Here is a 19,136-nt window from a genome sequence, read left to right as displayed (position 1 = left end):
TTCACATTTTAGAAAAAGCAGACAAATGCTGCTTGAACATGAGTAAGCGTTAATTTTCATCAGCCCCTGAATAGAATGTTGCTTCCTTTACTAATGATTAGAATAATTTTAATTTTCAATTTTGTATTATGATTTATTTTTATACCTCACAATAATGTTTTTTTCAAATGATATTTATAAATAAGATAATCTTCTGCCCTCCTTTTTTAACACTTCTGATTTTCCCTTCTTGTTTACACCCTAACATCTGTTATTAGCAGATATTAAGTCAAAAATGTTGGACAGCTGATATTTGTGTTCCCTAATGCATCAGGAAATAAGAACACGGCTGTCCATATGGAGCCAACTCCTGCCTCTCAAACAAGGGAAAACCTTTATTTTATTTGTTATCTGGTTGTTATTTTGCTTCAGTAAACACAGAGAATTTTGTATGATTTTTCTTTAACACCTAAACTGCTACCTAAAACCATAATGCACTGTAAAATAGCTTTGGTCCTTGGCAACGTTGACCTGGAGACCAAGTCCTGAAGTGACTTGAACATAGCATGCAATTTGTGTATCAGTTTGCAAAGATTTCTGTGAGTATTCAGACTTGCCGGAAATTAAGGAATACAAGGAGGACTGAAACGCCAAGCACAATTCTTTGTTGAAGTGAATCAACTTAAACTGAGTTTTTCCCATTTATTCAGACTGTTAATACAGCCCACAGTAAATGCAGCACACTGGATCACTCTCACTTAGATAAAGATGGTTTTATATAGAGTAGTATGGCTTCTGATTTCGCCTTGGTATTAGCTTTACTATATTTTCATAGCTTGTCTAATTAAATTTCATTTTACTTCCTGATTTTTTTAAGGATACAACATTTCTTCATTTGGAGGTAGCATCAGATGTCTTTTTGATGAAGTTAAGTTATAAATCAACCAGAATGGCATTGGGAAGGAGGATGATCTTGCTGCTCTGCACTGCATGAACTAGCTTTTAAGGTTGCATTAGTAATTCAGTTGAAAATTAAGTTTTTAGAGGAAAAATAAATACTCTGTCATTAATAATTAGTTTTCTTGAAATTCTTCTTCTGAGAGATGGTTGCAATCAGTAGGACATCAAGCAATAACAATCCCAGAAGGCTGATTACAATTAATTTTGTTATTCTTTTTTTTTTTTAACAGTTAATCATTTCCTCTAAATTTTGTACATTCCCATTCATCTGTGATGCCAGAACAAAGCAGAAGACATGACTCAGAGGAGGACATTCTGGATTTCCTATCAGGATCATCTATTTCCCCTTTCTTTCCGTTTCCTTCCTGTTCCTCTGCATCAAATGCTGCAGCAGAGTACAAAAGCTTTGACAGCCATTCTCTTCTACAATATAGAAGACCCCTTTTATGTCAAAGGAAACACCAGAGATGTGAGGTAGCTTTAGGTCTTTGAATGTGCTGGATAAGCTCAAATATTTTTTCATTAACCACAAAGAATCTCAGTGACCAGAAAGAAACTTTCACCACTTCTGGAGAGGTATTTAACCACGTACAGAAAAAAGGAGGTGTTTAGTCCCATTTTCTGCCTTTCAGTTTGATACAGAGAGGGAAGCAAATGGGCAAAACCTAGAAGTGTGACAACCTGAGGCCTATCCTCCAGTGACTGAATTGGGCATTAATGAACCACAGCCAATTAAAACTAGTAGAGATAGTTTTTTGCAAGATCAGCAAAGAACATGCTCCCTGTTGTACAAGTATAAGAAACATTTTTCTCTGAGAAGAGTATCATTTTAGATAAAAACAAATGTATGTAGAAGATTTTGTGTAGCTCTTAAGCTTCTGCTTGTCCTTTCATATCAAAGAGACACAAGGTAAATCAGTTAAAAACTAGGTAAATCTCTTCTAGGAAAGAGCTGTCCTTAATCACAGAACATGAGCCTCTTTCACTCAGCTTCATTAATGATCTCTCATTGCTCCTCATTGATCTTAACAGTTTGGTGTCAAATGAGATGAAGTACTCCAGAAACCACCTGACAAAGGTAGAGTGAGGTAAATGATTTACTGTACTGTCTTCAGTTCCATCTCTGCAGCAATACTGTCTGAAAATGGCTTCCTACACTCCCGTTTATCTAAACCAAAAAAAAAAAAAAAAAAAAAAAGAAAGGCCTGAACAGGTCAAAATACTTTCCAAGACTACCTGTCATATGTAGGCTATCAACATACTATTGTGGTTAGAACATGAATCAGTAAACACAAATCACTAGTCTCTTGCCTGGAATAAAACTAAGGAAAACCAGTCGGACATTCACTTTCCCACTCTGCAAAAGAGTTTGGGATTTTCAGTTGAAAGGACCACACAAATACTAGGTATCATATCACTGTCTGAATAGGTCCTATTTACTTACCAATGGTACTGAGATCTGTTTGGATCAATTTTAGAATCAAAATACAACCAAACCTATCTGGGTTCTGAATGCTTGACATACCATCCACCACAAAGACTGAGGAACTGGAAAGTAGTGACTCTTTATGGGGTTGAGGCATGGGACAGACTTGAATGTCACCTTATCCCATGCATCAAAAATTTTTTTCTGCCAGAAAATTAAGTAACGCTGACATAAGCATTCAATTGCCAAGTGAGTCCTGTTGAATACATCTATAGTTTCAATTATGTGCACTGTGTCAATTCCTAGTCAGTCCCTACTGCAGCCTATGAACACCAGTCCTCCTATGAAGTCCCTGACTGACCTGTGGATGATATGTCTGCTCTGGAGATAGTCGAGAGCCAACACTAGCTCACAGATGAAGAGTTTCACAGTGCCTTCTTGGAATCGCACATTTTGTTGGAGGTGATAACGCAGGTCCCCTCCAAGCAGCAGATCCACAACCATAAACATATCTTCTTCATCTTGGAATGAGTACCTAAAATGGCATAAACATGGTTCAAGGAGGATAATATTAAAAAACAGATTAAAAAGGGACAGAAAGTACCTCTGGAAATGCCTATAATTTCTTGAAACTTTTTCATTTGGTAAAAAATAATTTCCTGATCATTGCATGCTCAGTTTCCCACCTACATCTAATCTCTTACTGACAATATTTTCAAAGTACCTGATCTGACAACAGCTTAGCTTGTGTTCTACAACAATTCAGTACAGCTTGCATGAAAAATTGCCAATAGGCCCACTAGAAGAATAGGAACCCAATGATTTTCTCCAGACTCTGTAGAACCTCTTACTATCAGCCACTTAAAAACAAAGCCAAAACCAAAAATCTCAAAATACATCACTCTACGGCAGCTTGCATCAGCCAATATCATTGATTTCATGTTAACATCACATCTGTCCTCTGTTCCTGTCAGCTGCAGCACACTCAACACAATGCTGACTTTAGGTACACCTCATGGGTACTTCGTAGATGATCCGTTCTCCTTTCCCTCCTTCCCCCACCATTTTAGATTTCTCATCACTTGCTGCCAATACAAAGTTGGTTTGAGAGATATTCAGTCACAGAAGCTTTGAAAATTCAAGTGCGCTTTCTCCATTTTGAAGGTTGTGCTAGTGCATGTTTAACAGTTCAAGACCTCAACCTCACTCTGGAAACAAGGGTGTCCACAGTTTTCTCCAGTCCACAGTGCAGCCAGAAAGAAACCCTTTTAAAAGAGCACTGCTTTGCTATCAAAACAGTGCTATTACTGCGTGATCCTGGAAGTTATTGTTTTTTTGCAAAGGAACAGCATTAAATAAAACTGCATTATGGGTAATGAGTAATACCTGCCTAGGAAAAAAACACAAGGGGAACACAAATCCTCTTGTGAGTGGTAAACTTCTTGTTAATTTAACAAGATTCCTCTGAAACCAAAGCTCAGGTCAGCAGAATTGCCAAGAAGGCACATCTCCAAGTAAAGTCAAGAAAAAACTCAGGCACGGCCTGTAGTGCATGCAAGAGCATTCTTCAGAGTGATATGCTTCTCATGATGGCCTCTCTCCATTCAAACTGCACCTCAGGAACAGCCCATGGACACCTGCCAATGGAGAGCCCAATGTTCCCAGGGAGCTGGCTGCATGAAGCCCTTTGTGCTGAGGAGGGCAATGCACCACCTGCTCCTGAAACTTGCTTCAGTAGAAAAGTGGGTAAGTCTGGTCTCAAAGATGTCCCTAAGTAACAACATTGATTTAGCCAGTAAATAAAGGAGAAATATCTTACCATAAATTAACTAAGAATGGATGTTCCAGGCCCTGCATAATCTGAAGTTCCTTGAAAACATTTCTTACTTCATTACGTTCCAAACACTTTTGTTTATTCATGTATTTCATGGCATACATTTTCTTGGTGTCATTCTTTTGTACAATACAGACCTAGATGAGCAAATCAAGTGGTCAATCAGAGATGACTGGTCAGCAATGCAATTACTTATGCAATAAGTAATCTTGACCATTTTCCTTCAAACTGTCCACCCCTCCCAAATCAGTTACTGTTTTGAAGAGTAGCTTTCAGCATGGAAACACAGAAAGTGGGAAGCAGCATCTAAATTTCCCTTTTCTTTAAATAAAGGAATTTATGAGGAAAGAAGTGCATTTTTTCTACTTGTTGGCTGCACTTCCTAGTACTGGCAGTGAATACAGTATCTTAACATTTCAGAGCAACCCAACATTTCATTCAGCTCACAATGAACCCTGGGCTTTGTTTGAGAGATACTGGGTTTTGACTTTTAGCCCCTTTAAAAGATATATTTCAACAAATCTAGAAGGAAATGTTTCTTCAAAGAAAAACTCAAAGGTTATAGGAGTACAAAAGAAAACATTTAGACATTTTTCAGATTTGTTTCTGCAACAGTTGATTTGGGATAAATCTTCAGTTTCAGTAAATCTTCTTTATTTCACCCCCAAATAAGTATCTTTGTTGTAATATTTTTGATTAACTTCTTATGCAAAACATACCCTCTGTTTCTGGCATCAGTGTGTCTTTTTACCATGGGGCAAATGACTTTCTAAAATTCTACCTACATAGGCAAGCATGGGAGTCCGTAACAAAATAAAAATAAAACCAACATGTGACTGTAATCTGATGCTTAATTACAAACACTGTAATTGTTAAATTACGTTCCCATTAAAAATTTGCTAAACCTTTCATGCTGATTGTAGCTCTTTCTCAAAGACACATCATGATGTTCAATGCCCCTTTGCTGAGGAATCTGCCTTAGAAAATGCTTATCCAGAAACAGGATGAAATTCAGCTGATCAGTTCATCAGTATCTTACTTTAATATCCTATAATATAATTTGTGGCTATGGAATGGTTGAGGAATCAGGCTAAGATTCTTTCTTGATTACGAAGAGTTTAAATTCAGGTCAAATCTCATTTACAATGCAGTGTTTTATGTCTCTACTCTCATGTAAGCCTCTCTAATTTACCTGTTTCTCAGACAGCTATATTTGTAGCTGTCCCAGTGCTGACTAGTATACAAAATACTTACTTTTCCAAAGCTGCCCTTCCCAATGGCTCGCAAAATTTCAAAATTGTCAAAGGTGACTGCAAGAAAGAGTAAATATTCATACATTAAATGGCTGGCAACAATTTGACAATGTTACTTTATTTCTACTTTTTCCCCCTTAGATGAGGGATGGAAAAAATGAAGGACACTAGCAATTTTTCTTGTTCTTGGAAGTTTAAGGGCTGTTTAAAACTTGGTGTTTAACACACTTTCTTTCCAGCTCATCTGTAAGGACAAGTTCACTGGGGCATCCTTTTTTAATGGCAGATTAGGCCAGGAACCATCAAGTGAATGTTTTCACACTGTCCTGCCCATTAAGCATGAAAGCCTCATCCTGTTCCCATTGAGAAGTTCAGTCCATCAAACATTTATACTATGTCAGGACTGAAATGAGTGGCTGGGTCACTGCATCCTTGTGGTATTCTAGACGATTGTTCAACAACTGTATAATATAAACACAGCAACTTTGAATGGAAACTTTGCTGCTACTAAAAATCCAGAATCTCTCTTGCTCAGAAGGGAAACAAAAGTGTGCAGCTTTACAGACTGTGTATTGTAACACAAAGGAAGGAACATAAACATTCACTTCATTTCACCTTTTGGTCTCTGGCTTGGAGATGGACCTAGGAGGTAAACATCTGCACAGCACGGCAGAATGTTCCATAAGTGCTAACTGGAATGACACTACACATCAAGTGTTTGTGATCAGCCCATCTGCTAGCCTATGTTCCAATTTGGGCAATAGACAGATTCAGAGAAACAGAAAGTCGTATCACCATACAGCAAAAAGCTAGATTAACTGTACTGGGTTCAAATCCTGTCACCAATTGCCTGGAAAGCAAAGAGCATCTTTCAGGATAAGGCACTATGGCAGTAATTACTAAATTGAATGCTTGGAATTCTGTTAATGCTTCTCCAAGATGCTGGTGAAGCAGCACTCTCCTGAATAAGCATTAGCTAAGAAAAGATTGTAATCGGGAATATGCTCCTTAGACCAGCCACTGCTGGCTAAGGGCACTTAAAACCCATTAAGAAGCTGATTCAAAGCATCAGCTTCTGATAGATTTCTAATAACTCATCAGCTTCAATTAGTGTGACCCCTGGAACTCACAGGCACCACTGACATGATGAGTTTGAAACCACAGACCTAATTTGCCTTGTGCATCTTCTTGTTTCCAATCATTACTAAGTGGATGGAAGGCACCCACATATCTGACCTGCTTTGCTGAAAGCTCCTCCCAAGCAGAGCAATACAGTGCAGCAAGAACATCCATGATAGATTAAAAGCGACAGAAAGTGAAATACCTTATTAGTTACTCATGCCAGCTTTTTCCTGTTACACCAATAGTCAGGGGAACAGCATATTTTATTCTTGAAGTGAGTTCTGCACAAGGGAGGGATGTCAGTTTGACACTCCTGGATATCAATGCCCTTCCACTGGTCAGTATGCAGGCTTGTAGAGATGACAGCTGCTTCATGACGGTTTCAACTCTCTCTCTCGAGCAACAGCTAGAGGCTGACAAAAGTCAGCCTCTGTGTGGCATTCAGTCAGCAGTCAATGCTGAGCACAAGTGATGGCAAGGAGCCCTTTTTAAGCAGTGTTGCCCTCTACGGTGAGGGCAAAAACTACATGAAAGTTGGTTTCATTTTCTCCCTTCCATGCCCCGTAGCATCCTTCCATTCTCTGCTGAGTCTGTGAATGGCGTAGCATCTGGGATGCCATGGATTTTAACAATTCTATTCGAAGGCAACTGGCCTTCTGTTCTCAGCAGTTTTACAGGTCACATAGATAGGGATGGCTCTCAGAAATACCTGTCCTTTGTAACCTCCAACCCCTGAGGAATTCAGTACAGATCCAGAAGTGAATGCACGGAATTCAGCACAGATCCAGGCAAAGGAATAAAGGTATCTAATGCTTTTTTTGGTTCTGGAACAATTCAAAGACAAAACCACTGATGATATAGCTAGAGCAAACCATTGGCTTAAATATTAGAAACACATGCAGAGGACTACAGAATGAACTGTGTCCACCTCGCCCAGTCATTGTCCTCATCTACTCTCTCAATTTCTGCTTTATATTCCAAAAAATCTGACAAACTGGGGAGAGTCTCTGGCTGTTATCTTCAGAGATGCCTTCCATACCCTTCTGCTCAGAAACAGCGCAAACAAAATCCAACTTTTAACATGGCTTCAGCCTGACTATATTAAGAGTAGAGATTTCCTTGCAATATTGAACCTTATGCCTAATTATTACATTTTCTTTTCATCCTACTAGCTTTTTACCTACAACTATGCCTTCTCAGAGGAAATGCTGAGAGAAAAATAATGCTGTCATTCTACTTCAGCCGAAGGCAAACGAAGCCCCTTGAGAAATCTGTCTGAAAAGAGAATCCTGTTGCCACAGAAAATAGTCAAATTCTAGAGATATCATTTTGGAAAATTATGCAAAAGGTGTTATTATTATTTGTGTGTACCAAGGAAAGTCCAGGACCCTGAACGAGGTGTTAGCCCTTCTATCCTGTGCTATGTGCCCGACCTCCGTACAGGAGAAGTTGGTCCACATGGCAAAGAGTTAAACAGAAAATCTGAGGGAAAAAAAGGGGGGATCTGCTTCTTCCCATTCTTCAGTTGGAAAATGGGGGCACAGGAAAATGAAGTAATTTCCCCAAGGCTATTTAGAAAAAATATGACACTATACATCCAGATCTTTTCACCCTCTAGGCAGCCTCTTAGCAATCCTGCATTTTGTTGCACTATTTAACTCCCTGAATATTCTTCAAATATTTATTATTTTTAAGCAAATTTAGAGATAATACAGCAGAATTAAATCACTGAACACTACAATACTGTTCTGTGACAAGCAGACCCAATTTTCAGTGCACTTGTAAAATACTAGTTAGACTCAGAGCACATCTCTTATTTATAAATGTTTCCTGAATACAGGAAACAAATTCATATTGTATATGACATCATTTGAATAGAATGCAAATGTCATATGGGGAACACCAAAGTATCTTTGTGAATTAAAATTCAAGCAGAATATCACTGAAAAAATTCTGCTACTGATTAGGAGTTATTGGCACAGACATTTCTTTAGACCCTAATCACATTTATAAAATACTCTTTCCAAAACAATGGTTTTGTAGGCCCAGTTAAAAGTAGTCTAATGTACTGACAAAAATACATTGTCTTCAGGCTTGAATCAATGGCAAGTGTAATCGTGGCTTGTCACACTGATACTCTGGATTATCGTACAGCAGATCTAGGAATAAATACATTGTATTATCTCTTGCTAACTGACTGAGAAAGTATGCTGCATAATGTGCAGAAAAGGAGTTTAAGTACAGAGATAGATTCAGATCTCAGTTATACCAGCTGATACAGCACATTCAGCATTTATGCTTCACTGGTACCCCACTTGATGGATGCTCTGCAAACCCCACAGGGATGTGCACAACAGGTGTTTAGTTCACAAGCACCCACAAAGCATCAATGCTACCCACTTTTGACAGGCTGTGTGTTTCAAAGCTCTCTAATTACGTGCCCTCTCTTTGTTAGAGGTCATGATCCTCAGTGCCAATAAAGTGACACTTATCAGAGATATGAACACTTTTTCCCAGTTAGCATTACACTCACAGTTCTCAGGCTTGGGTGAGCTCTTTAAATGACAGAGACAAAACAGCTGTGTTTCAGAAGAAAGCAAACTCATGAAGAATTGTCAAAAGCAGCCTTCAAACTCTGCACTACAGATCATTCTCCGGTGCTGGTTGATTTAGAAAAGGGACAATACAGAAAAAGGGCACTTGATGAAAAATGATTCTACCAACAGATTTATGATCTAAAATCTATGTGCTTAGAATCTCACATAAGCAGTAATATATCAACATATTCATGTGTCCATTTAGTTATTCTACCTGCTTTCACAGTCAGAGAGGCTACAGCAATAGGTAGTCAAACATATTTCAAGGAAGCACACATTTTGTAGAAATCTGGCCCCTTCTCTTTTCCCATGATCTGGCCACAGCAGATGGCAAGCAAGTTTCCTAGACAAGATAGCCTCTGCTAACTAATTTATAGCTGGGGTTCTTTGTCAATGGGACAGAAACACTGCATAGTCATCCATGAAGACAGAAAGTATTATGTTCCTTTTTCTGTGGTTGTTACTTCACAATCAAACTTTTCCATTAAATGCTTCCCTATTTTCACCTTAACAGTCTGTAAAATTGATTATTATCACAGGGAAGGTGAAAGACAAACAAAAATGAACTAGGACATGAGATGAGAAATGAGACAGAAAGTGTTGGCAAGATACTGTCTTCGTTAACCCATTCACTGAAAGGGCATGAGCCTTAGTATTAGGAGGGCCACTTATTTGTAATGGGAGTGGGTGCTGCATGCATCACCAAATTCTCTTTCATTAAATGACGTTTTATTTCCGGAATAGTCTCACTGAAATCAAACAACTCTCAAAACAAAAGATGGCTGAATCTAATATGCAGATAAACAAAATTTATAGGAAAATTACTGGGCCTAATTACTTTACAAGGCTAATTTTTCATGCAGTCAACACCAGAATCTTTTAACTGCTTGTTCTGACTCCTTGTGCAGTGGGACCTAGTAACACTTCTGCGTATCTGAACAGAGTGCTACTTGAACTGCAAACCTTTACAGTCAGAGATGGAATTCAGGCTGGTAAGAGGCAGGTCTCTTCACTTATCACGGGCCGTTCTGGCACCTGAGCACTTTCACGATTCAGGCGATCATTGTTTATATTTACACAGGTCCCAAATTAATAGTCTATTCAAGGTACACTAAAAATGGTAGGACTCATTCTCAAATGACCACAGCTCACCAAAGTTAATATTTTGTGTCATATGGCAGAAAAGCAATTGTGCTGTTTCCTGTTCTACCCAACATCTCTTAAGTGGAAGAAATTAAGATGAGGACAAGAGTATGACAAAATTGTGATTGCTAAGATAATACAGTGTCTTGTCATAAATTTGCCAAGATAGTAGAAAAGTTAATAGGTAGTATTTCAGCTGGGTTTATCTTCCCACATTATATCAAAAGATCACTTTCAGAGAAAAAGTGCAAACCATGCAAACACAACTGCACGATCTAGACACTAGTGCCTGGGTACAGCAGTGGCCCCTGAGCCTACTGAAGTTTGACAAACCAACACCTAATCATTCAAGATGATCAGAACTGGGCCTTTTCCTTGGATTGTCAGTACTATAAACAGACTTACTTTACAAAAAAGAGTAGAGCATAGCGTAACAGCATTTCACACTTGGGAAGTCTAGTGCCCTTTGTCATGTAACTGATAGGGTCTTTGTGTGCTGTCAGCTTTTGCTTTTAAAACCAATTCCTTTCCAAGCACTGAAGTAGCTTTCATAAGGAAGCACCGGTCTGAAAAGATATACTGCCACAAGGACAGTCACCCTGCACAGGTCACTGCGTTGCTTAGGGATGTATTTATTTTTCAGTCATTGGAGCTGACACTGTACAAGCATGTCAAACCCAGAGAAAGACTCAGAAGGGAAACGAGCCAGTGCAATGAAAATTCAATTTGTTACAGTCAACCTCACAGCCAGGACATATCATCCCAAGGATGGTGATCAGGAAAGTGAAAAGAAGTAGTAACCTTGAGTTAGCACAGGCAGTTATTTATGAAAGATGCCAATATTGAGCATTTGGATGCCCAGGAGTAAAATCCCCAGAAAAGCCTTGCAGCATCAATTATTTTTCAGTTACTTCAATGCAAAAGAAAAGAAAAATTCTGAACAACTGTATTAATTTGGGAGCAATAGCCTCTTTAGTCAAATAGCCACACACATTCAGCTTTCATCATGGGCCTAGCAAGGCATAGCATAATAATGGAAATGATTCCACATGATCTGATTGTGCTTGTAGGGCAACAGCAATTAATGCAGCCTCTGAGGGTGTGCCATGCATGACATTTTTTCTATAGGATGACAAACTGAGGACACAGGGAAGGGCAGGAATCACAACAGGGTGACTGGGGACAGTGAGGGGAACACGCTGCTGCACAGACTCACTTTTCCCTTCCAAAAGCAGCTGCATGCATCAATAGCTATACACTGAAAACCACATCCAACAATGAATAGTGGGATGGCCACAGCTTTGGGTAGAAGGCTTTGCTATCATGAGCACTTAATGCATTACACTGAATATAATCATTCTTTTCCAGTGCTGCTCTTTAGAATGAAAGTAAGTTGCTCCTTGAGACCCTTTTCCTTGAGGAATTGAGAGAGAAAGACCAAGTTTTGGCCAATGTCCCCTCCCTTTCCCCTTCTGTATTGACACAGTTTTAAAGGCTTCCCAGTTAATGACAGCTTAATGAAGTCTGGCAGAAGTCTATCAATGCCATTTCTGTCATTAATGATCAGAATTTCCCTTCTCCTACCAACAGGATCCCAGAGTTCCTCCATCCTGCCTCCTTCCCTGAGCTTGCATCTCCAGTCTGACTGCTTCTGGGTGGCATGCTACATCTCAGGCTGTCTGGCTGCTCTACCCTGCTCACATTATTGCATCAACTTCTCATTGCCTCTTTCCAACTTGCTCACTGCCGGTCAAGTGCCTAGAAGTGAATGCTCCTTATTTGTGACATATAATTTCTATCAGAAATATAATATAATAATATATTTCTGCCATTAACTACAAACCAGGTGATACTGTAACATGAGATTTTTTGAATCATTTTATGCATGTCTAGAACCACCTGTGAAACCACTTCAGAATACCAGTTTATCCAAATCTATATTTCTTAAATTTAATCATGTTAACAAAGCTACAGTGATGCATTTTTTTGTTTTGTTTTTGTTTTGTTTTTTTGTTTAGGTAGCGCCTGAATCAAGTGAGAACAGGTGAATGCAGCTAAGATTAACTGAGCTACTGAGACGTCAGTTGAGCCAGTAGGAAAACCAAAACTAAATCCTGAGCCTCCTGACTCTCAGTCATCGATGATACCAAGCTGGGAGGAGTGGCTGACACACCTGAGGGCTGTGCTGCCATTCAAAGAGACCTGGACAGGCTGGAGAGTCAGGTTCAACCTCAGGAGGTTCAATAAGGGCAAGTGCAGAGTCCTGCACCTAGGGAGAAATAACCCTAGGCACCAGTACAAGCTGAGGGCTGACCACCTGGAGAGCAGCTCTGCAGAGAAGGACCTGGGAGTGCTGGTGGATGACAGATTGACCATGAGCCAGCAATGTGCCCTTGTGGCCAGGAAGGCCAATGGTATCCTGGGGTGCATTACGAAGACTGTTGCCAGCAGGTTGAAGGAGGTGATCCTGCCCTTCTACTCAGCCCTGGGGAGGCCTCATCTCGAGTACTGTGCCCAGTTCTGGGCTGCCCAGGACGAGAGAGGCATGGAGCTACTGGAGAGAGTCCAGCATAGGGCTACAAAGATGATCAGAGGGCTGGAGCATCTGCCCTGTGAGGAACAGCTGTGAGAGCTGGGCCTCTTCAGCCTGGGGAAGAGAAGACTGAGGGGGGGATCTTATCAATGTGTACAAGTACCTGAAGGGAGGGTGTCAGGGGGATGGGGCCAAACTCTTTTCAGTTGTCCCATGCAAAAGGACTAGAGGCAATGGGCAGAAACTGAAGCACAGGAAGTTCTGCCTGAACATGAGGGGGAATTTCTTCACTGAGAGTGACGGAGCACTGGAACAAGTTGCCCAGAGAGGTCGTGGAGTCTCCTTCTCTGGAGATCTTCAAGGCCTGCCTGGATACAACCCTGTCTAACATGCTTAGGTGACCCTGCTTGATCTCCAGAGGTCCCTTCCAACCTTATTGAGTCTATGATTCTACGAACCTCTAACTCTTTTGTTGCTGACTATTTCCATGTGGCTCTCCAACCAAGACTAAAGCAGGTATGAGCATATGCATTGCTCAAGCTATCTTCTCATCACTTAAAATCAATCCTCTTCATGCTGTGATCTCCAAAGCAAAACCTTGCTGCCTCCAAAACAGTAGCATTTCTTCCTTGCCCTCAAACTATCCGGCAGTGTCCCAGACACTTCTCAAAAACAATTCTCTGCTAGAGTTATTCTCTCAGCGCCCAACCACAGATGCTAGGAGGCAAAGGGACAACTTGACATTTGGCCATATCTCTGAGGCAGATCCAAAGGTATGGTTCTGCTACAAGGCTTAACACATTTTTGTTTAATCAAGACATTTGGGCATTTGGAGATCCCAGCATGGGAGCTGACAGTGAATTTCAGGCTCATGCTGCCCTCAGGCTATTGCATTCATGAACTTTGTAATCCCAGACAACAATTAAAAAAGCTCTTACCCTCTTCATTTTCATCAAAGGGTGGTGACTTGCTGGAGGTGTTAGCACCCATTATGTGTTCTTCTCAAACTAAGCTCTCTCTCTCACGTCTCTCTCACAGTAACGTTACCATCCTTGAATTCGGTGCATCAGGCCAGTGTTACCATGTGGCTCACTCTCAGTAAATCTGTGCAACTCTCCAGGAAAAGAGAGGAAGCAAACATTTATTACCATTAAGGATTCAGAAGCATTTCGCAGACTGTAAACTTCTCACAGGACATTGACTGCTCTAGAGACAAAATTGAGTATCAAAAAAACCATATGATCAATTTTATGAGTGAAATCTAGTAACATAGTAATCTTGTAACCTAGACTAGGACTGCTGCCCACTAAGTTAAGTGCATAGAGTAACAGACCAAACGATATAAGGATCCAGCTCATGTTTCCTGGATCACGCACTACTTGATATTTTGTAGCTTCAATTATGTTATGATGAATTTAGAGATGATAAAGCGTAGTAATGCCAATATCCAAAATACAACTGCCACAGTGACTTCGATAGATAAAATGAAAAAGGTACTTCTGGCTACTGAAGTCACCTGAAAGTGTAAAAGCTATATAAAAAGAAATTCAAAGTGGCAACCTTTTGATGTAAGCTATGATCCCAAGTTGTTACAAAAGTCTTGGGATAAAATCATATATATATATATATATATATATATTTAATAACAAGATTTCAAGGAAAATCAAGGTGCTATTACCATTCAGTTTCATCAACAAAAATTTTGGATATGAACCACATACAGGAAAAAAAAAAGAATCTGATTTATGGCTTAATGCTGGTTACAGTGGTTGGTTTGTTTCTCACAGGGCAGAAGAGCAGGTCTGTCCAGAAGCAGAAAGAAAATAGGCTTTATATTTTTCAATTCTTCACAAAGCTGTATATTTACACTGGAGTATATGATTCTGTATAGTGTGGTCATACTCAAGAGAGATTTAAACATACTTAGATGGGTAGAGTGGCAGTTTTATTTTTTAAGTGTTTACATGCAAGGCACCGATATGCACTTATTTTGATACTGATTTCTGTGTGATATACACAGCATTTAGTTCTTGTAGAAAATAAAAAGCCCACAAAAGAATACAAAGAGAATAACAAGGCAGCACAACCTACTGTTAGATTTTGTCCATCCAGAACTGTTTTCCAGGATTTTCGTATTTCCACTGAACATTTGAAGGTGCCATTTGGGCTAATTCTTTTTTCTTAGATTTGCACCCTGGAAACACAGCTACTGAATGGTTTTACTTTTTCACTTTAAAGCAACAAAATCATGTTACTGAAATACAAAAAAAAAAGGAAAAAAAAAAAGAGGGATTATACAAAAATTGTTGGAGAAAAAAGAATTCTTGAGACAGTCCTGATGTCCTCACTGTCTGGTAACTCCAGTGGAAGAATTGCTGCATGAGTAAGGACTGCCAATTCAATCTTAATGATCAGCTCTTTACATACACAGACTTTGTAACAGTTTTCATCCATCCAGAGTTGAAGGAGCTCAACCTAAAGCAGAAAAGGGAAAAGAGGGTAAAGGATGAAGACAAGGAAAGAGAAGCAGGGGTAATGAAGTCAACAGATTTAGAGGTCAGAGGGTATAAAGAGCTTACAGTGGAATTAGAAACGCAGGAGGAGCTCAAGTGCAATACTGACGTATGTATTTTGGGGGGAGAGAGGTGGTTTGGTTCATTCTCTCTTCCCCTGGCAAGGATCCTTGGAAAAAAGCGCACAGAGTAGTGAGATCAGATGCGCATCCTGGAGAGGTGAGCCAAAAGCCTTTTAATAATCATCACAGAAAGCAAAGTACAGCAGAGAGCAGGACAGGGAAACGGGGAAGGTCTGGACTGGGATTCTTCCAAGTTTTGCTCTTCATTTGTCTGAATGGATTTTGCTTTTCAGCTGCCAGAATATGGATTTTTGAAACAGGAAAGATCTGCTCCCTAAGACACTAGAAATAGCCTCTACCTCTTGATGGTAGTTTTGTCTCCTACCTGTGAATCTGCTCTCTCACATGGCCTTTTAGGGATTGTTGACAACTGCAGACAGACCTGACCTGCTCTGCTGAGGCTCAGCCAGGTCCTGCCTGCTTGCTGGATGACCAGGATAACGGATGCAGTCACCAACCACTTCTCACTCTTCCATTCTCTCTCCTGCTCCCCTGCCCCCTTCCTTGCACCATCACATTCAGCTGCTTTCCTCCAGGTAATTTTAATTCTATTTCTATCACTTAGCCAAGCACGCAACTCTAACCTCCTGCTCTAGGTCAGGAGATTTCCTCTAAGCAAGTGTCAAAGTTTATGTGAAGTTAAAAAGCTACCTCTATATCTAGGTGTCTTCCTGAACTAGGTTATAGTAAAATTCATCCCCAGTATTTCAACCTAGGAATCAAACTGCAGATCAAACTGCAGCAGCTGCACAAAGCATCGTAGTGGCTGAATCTGCAATAATATCTATCCTCTCCAAGTCAACTGGAGTTGAGAGGTTTCCAGCACTACCAAAAGGCACCCAGAACAAATAAATCAGAGATATATACTAGACACTCTCTCCAAAGCCTTTTACAAACAAACTAAACTGCAACACACTCAAACTGCTTCCATGGTTCATTCACTTAGAATTCACTACCCTCAGCAAAGAGCAGGGAAGGGTGCATTTTTCAAAAGGCCAAAAAAACACAATGTAAACTATTAAAATAGCTAAAAATCGCGAGTTCTCATCTTGGAGGAGTTCTCATCCCAGAGGACTAAAACAAGCTCAAATAATAAAACAAAGCAAGCAGAAAACTGTTGGATGCCTCTGAATAGAACAGATTGGGCCATCAGTCTGAAACAAAAATACATGAGTACCTCTTTTCAAGCCCCCAAACTTACTCTTCAACATAATACACCTTTTGCCCCCAAATTATTCTTCAATGTAAAACACCTTCAGAGGTAATAGCCATAAATTAAGTTCCCATATGATGCTTCTACCTCACAGTGAACTTACTGGTGGCAGCCAAGGTCAGCTGCTTACTAAAACTTTCTTGTATAGGAGTCAATAGCTTCTTAATTTGTTTTTGAAAATATGTTGGTATATAAATGCTACGAGAAAAGAGTGAAGGCTTTCCTTGCAGTGAAGCTAATTTCAGAGACAGTTTGGGTAGTATTTGCTATGATTTATACTTTTGTAAGATGCATCCAGGGACAGTAATGATAAATGTTCTGCTGTTTCATACTGAGAATTTACAAAATGATTAAAATCATTACTTTTACTAGGGTTAAAACTACTGATACTTCCATATTAATCTTATGTTCAGATCACTCATTGTTCCATGAACAGAGTGGCAGAAGCCCCAGTGACCAGTGGTCCCCATGTCTTATTAGTCAGTCCTATTGCCACAACATAAATTTTACAAGTATGAGATACAGCTGTTTGGATATGCCCATGCACTCACTTCTAGAGCTGGCTGCAATGCATTCTGCTACTTCTAGGTATATTTTATCCTCAATAGCTATACAGAAAAACAAAGTAAAGCAGAGGACATTCAACCACTTCTGTGTCATCTCTAGAGATTTACACTCACGCTGCAAACAGGATATGCTCTCCAATGGGGGACAGAGCTCAGTGTAATTAATACAAACAGTAACAACAGCTAATCAAGTCAGAGGAGAGCCACTAACTTGGATAGATTTTGAAATGATTTCTCTTATCACTTCCTTATTGCTTGAGCAGTTTGGGGGGAAGGGGTACTACTACTGTTCTGCTGAACAACTGAAACTCATCAGGAGCACAACAATATGAGACTACATTATTACTTTTGTCTCAACATTTCTGCCTCAGAGAAACTGAAGATTATCCTGAGCCCTTCTGTAACTACAATAAAGTTTAGAAAGGAACAGAAAGCAGGCATTATTCTGTGTCACCTTTGTTTCTGATTTTGTTGGAGCTATTCCTCCGGCAGCATGGCCATTTAACTTCCCAGCTTGAAAATGCTTACCCTATCGCAGAAAGCAACTAAGTTATTGTCTACAAAACAAAACAAAAAAACCCAGTATTCCCCGCTGTAGTCAATTGCAAGTAAGCCACGCCAGCCAAATCAAAGAAGAAAATCATGCTGCAAGCAGATCAATACAGGGATGATGCAGTTCCCGATCAGGAATCTTAGAGAGTTAAACAAAAGAAACCACCTACCTTATCAGGAGGGGAAGGAAGCAGCAAACGAGACTGAAATACTAGTAGACAGAAACAACCTGAAGCTGCAGGTGAGAGGAAATAAGATGAAATATCGGTTGTGGCAGCAAGCTGCTATGCAGTTTAGATAATTGCATGCAAATGTGGGGTCCTGCTCTGTGGCAAGGGGACTGGGATCCAAGCCTCTATTGCAGGGAAATTTCCCTTTGCAGATTGCAGGAGGAGCTTGCAGCAGTCACAAGAGGTGAAGTACACAAGAGAGCAGGGGAGAAACACGCAAATATACTGACACACACACACACACACACACACACACAGAGGGGAAGATGTAAGGGGGGGCTGAATAAATAATGCTGTTAGATAAAGGGAAAAAAACCCAGCTCTCTGATGTGACAGAGCTCCGCGACCGTAATTAATGGTGATCAAATTGGCAATGATTCTTCAACTGCAGAAGCATCAAAGGAACATTGTGTCTTTTGACTACTTTACAGATCAGCACTTTTTAGCTACTATGACAAGACACTTCCTGTGACCAGGGAGAAGGACAATCTTTTCTGATCAGCTCACCCTAACAGAAAGCATTCTGCTGTTTTGAGATGCTTTTATGAAATGTTTCTTTTATTGCTGGTTGGTCTGGTTTTTGTTTGCTTGTTTTTAACTCATGTGATGCCACAGATATTTATTGCTGTTAGTAAGGGCCAGGATCTCTAACTCTCTCCCATCTACCCCAATGTTATTATATATCAAAGCAAGGAATTACCCTCAGTCTTTCCCTCTCCTGAAAGGGTCATCATACAAGGTGCTGAGAACTCTGGCTCAAGACCAGCACAACTCTTAATTCTCTGTACAACCTCACAGACCATGCTAATTGCCCTGACTTCAGTGGCATAACTCACAGCTTCAAGTTAAGCTAGATATTCACTGGAGCACAGCCAAAGTTGCTCTGCTCTTTACAGGGCTGAGTCCTAGCGAGCATGTGTCTCCTCTGTTCAGATAGACAGATTCCCATTTGACAGGCTCCTCTAAAAAAGCAGATATCATGAAGTTTCTCATTTTGCTGTCCATGTTCTTCCTCATGGAAGGAAAAACTGCTTATTCATGGATGTGAGGCTGGGCTTAAACTCTATGGCTCCTGTCCTTCCTCCAGGATAGC

At 40.1% G+C, this 19,136-nt stretch overlaps 1 protein-coding gene across 1 annotated transcript in view; it reads right to left on the bottom strand.

The window, feature by feature from the left end:
- STK32A (serine/threonine kinase 32A) overlaps positions 1 to 13,840 on the bottom strand; it is a 42,871-nt gene extending 29,031 nt beyond the window's left edge. Inside the window, exons 1-4 of the mRNA XM_062587412.1 lie at positions 13,786 to 13,840; positions 5,454 to 5,509; positions 4,185 to 4,336; positions 2,727 to 2,900 (exon numbers count right to left, since the gene is read on the bottom strand). Coding sequence (XP_062443396.1) covers positions 2,727 to 2,900; positions 4,185 to 4,336; positions 5,454 to 5,509; positions 13,786 to 13,837 — 434 coding nt within the window. The 5' untranslated portion in view covers positions 13,838 to 13,840. The remainder of the gene's footprint in view (positions 1 to 2,726; positions 2,901 to 4,184; positions 4,337 to 5,453; positions 5,510 to 13,785) is intronic.
- Between the last annotated feature and the right edge of the window lie 5,296 nt (positions 13,841 to 19,136).

The sequence above is a fragment of the Rhea pennata genome, chromosome 14 (assembly GCF_028389875.1).
Source record: "Rhea pennata isolate bPtePen1 chromosome 14, bPtePen1.pri, whole genome shotgun sequence".
In the NCBI taxonomy this organism is placed as follows: domain Eukaryota; kingdom Metazoa; phylum Chordata; class Aves; order Rheiformes; family Rheidae; genus Rhea; species Rhea pennata.
This window is presented reverse-complemented; position numbering and strand designations above follow the sequence as displayed.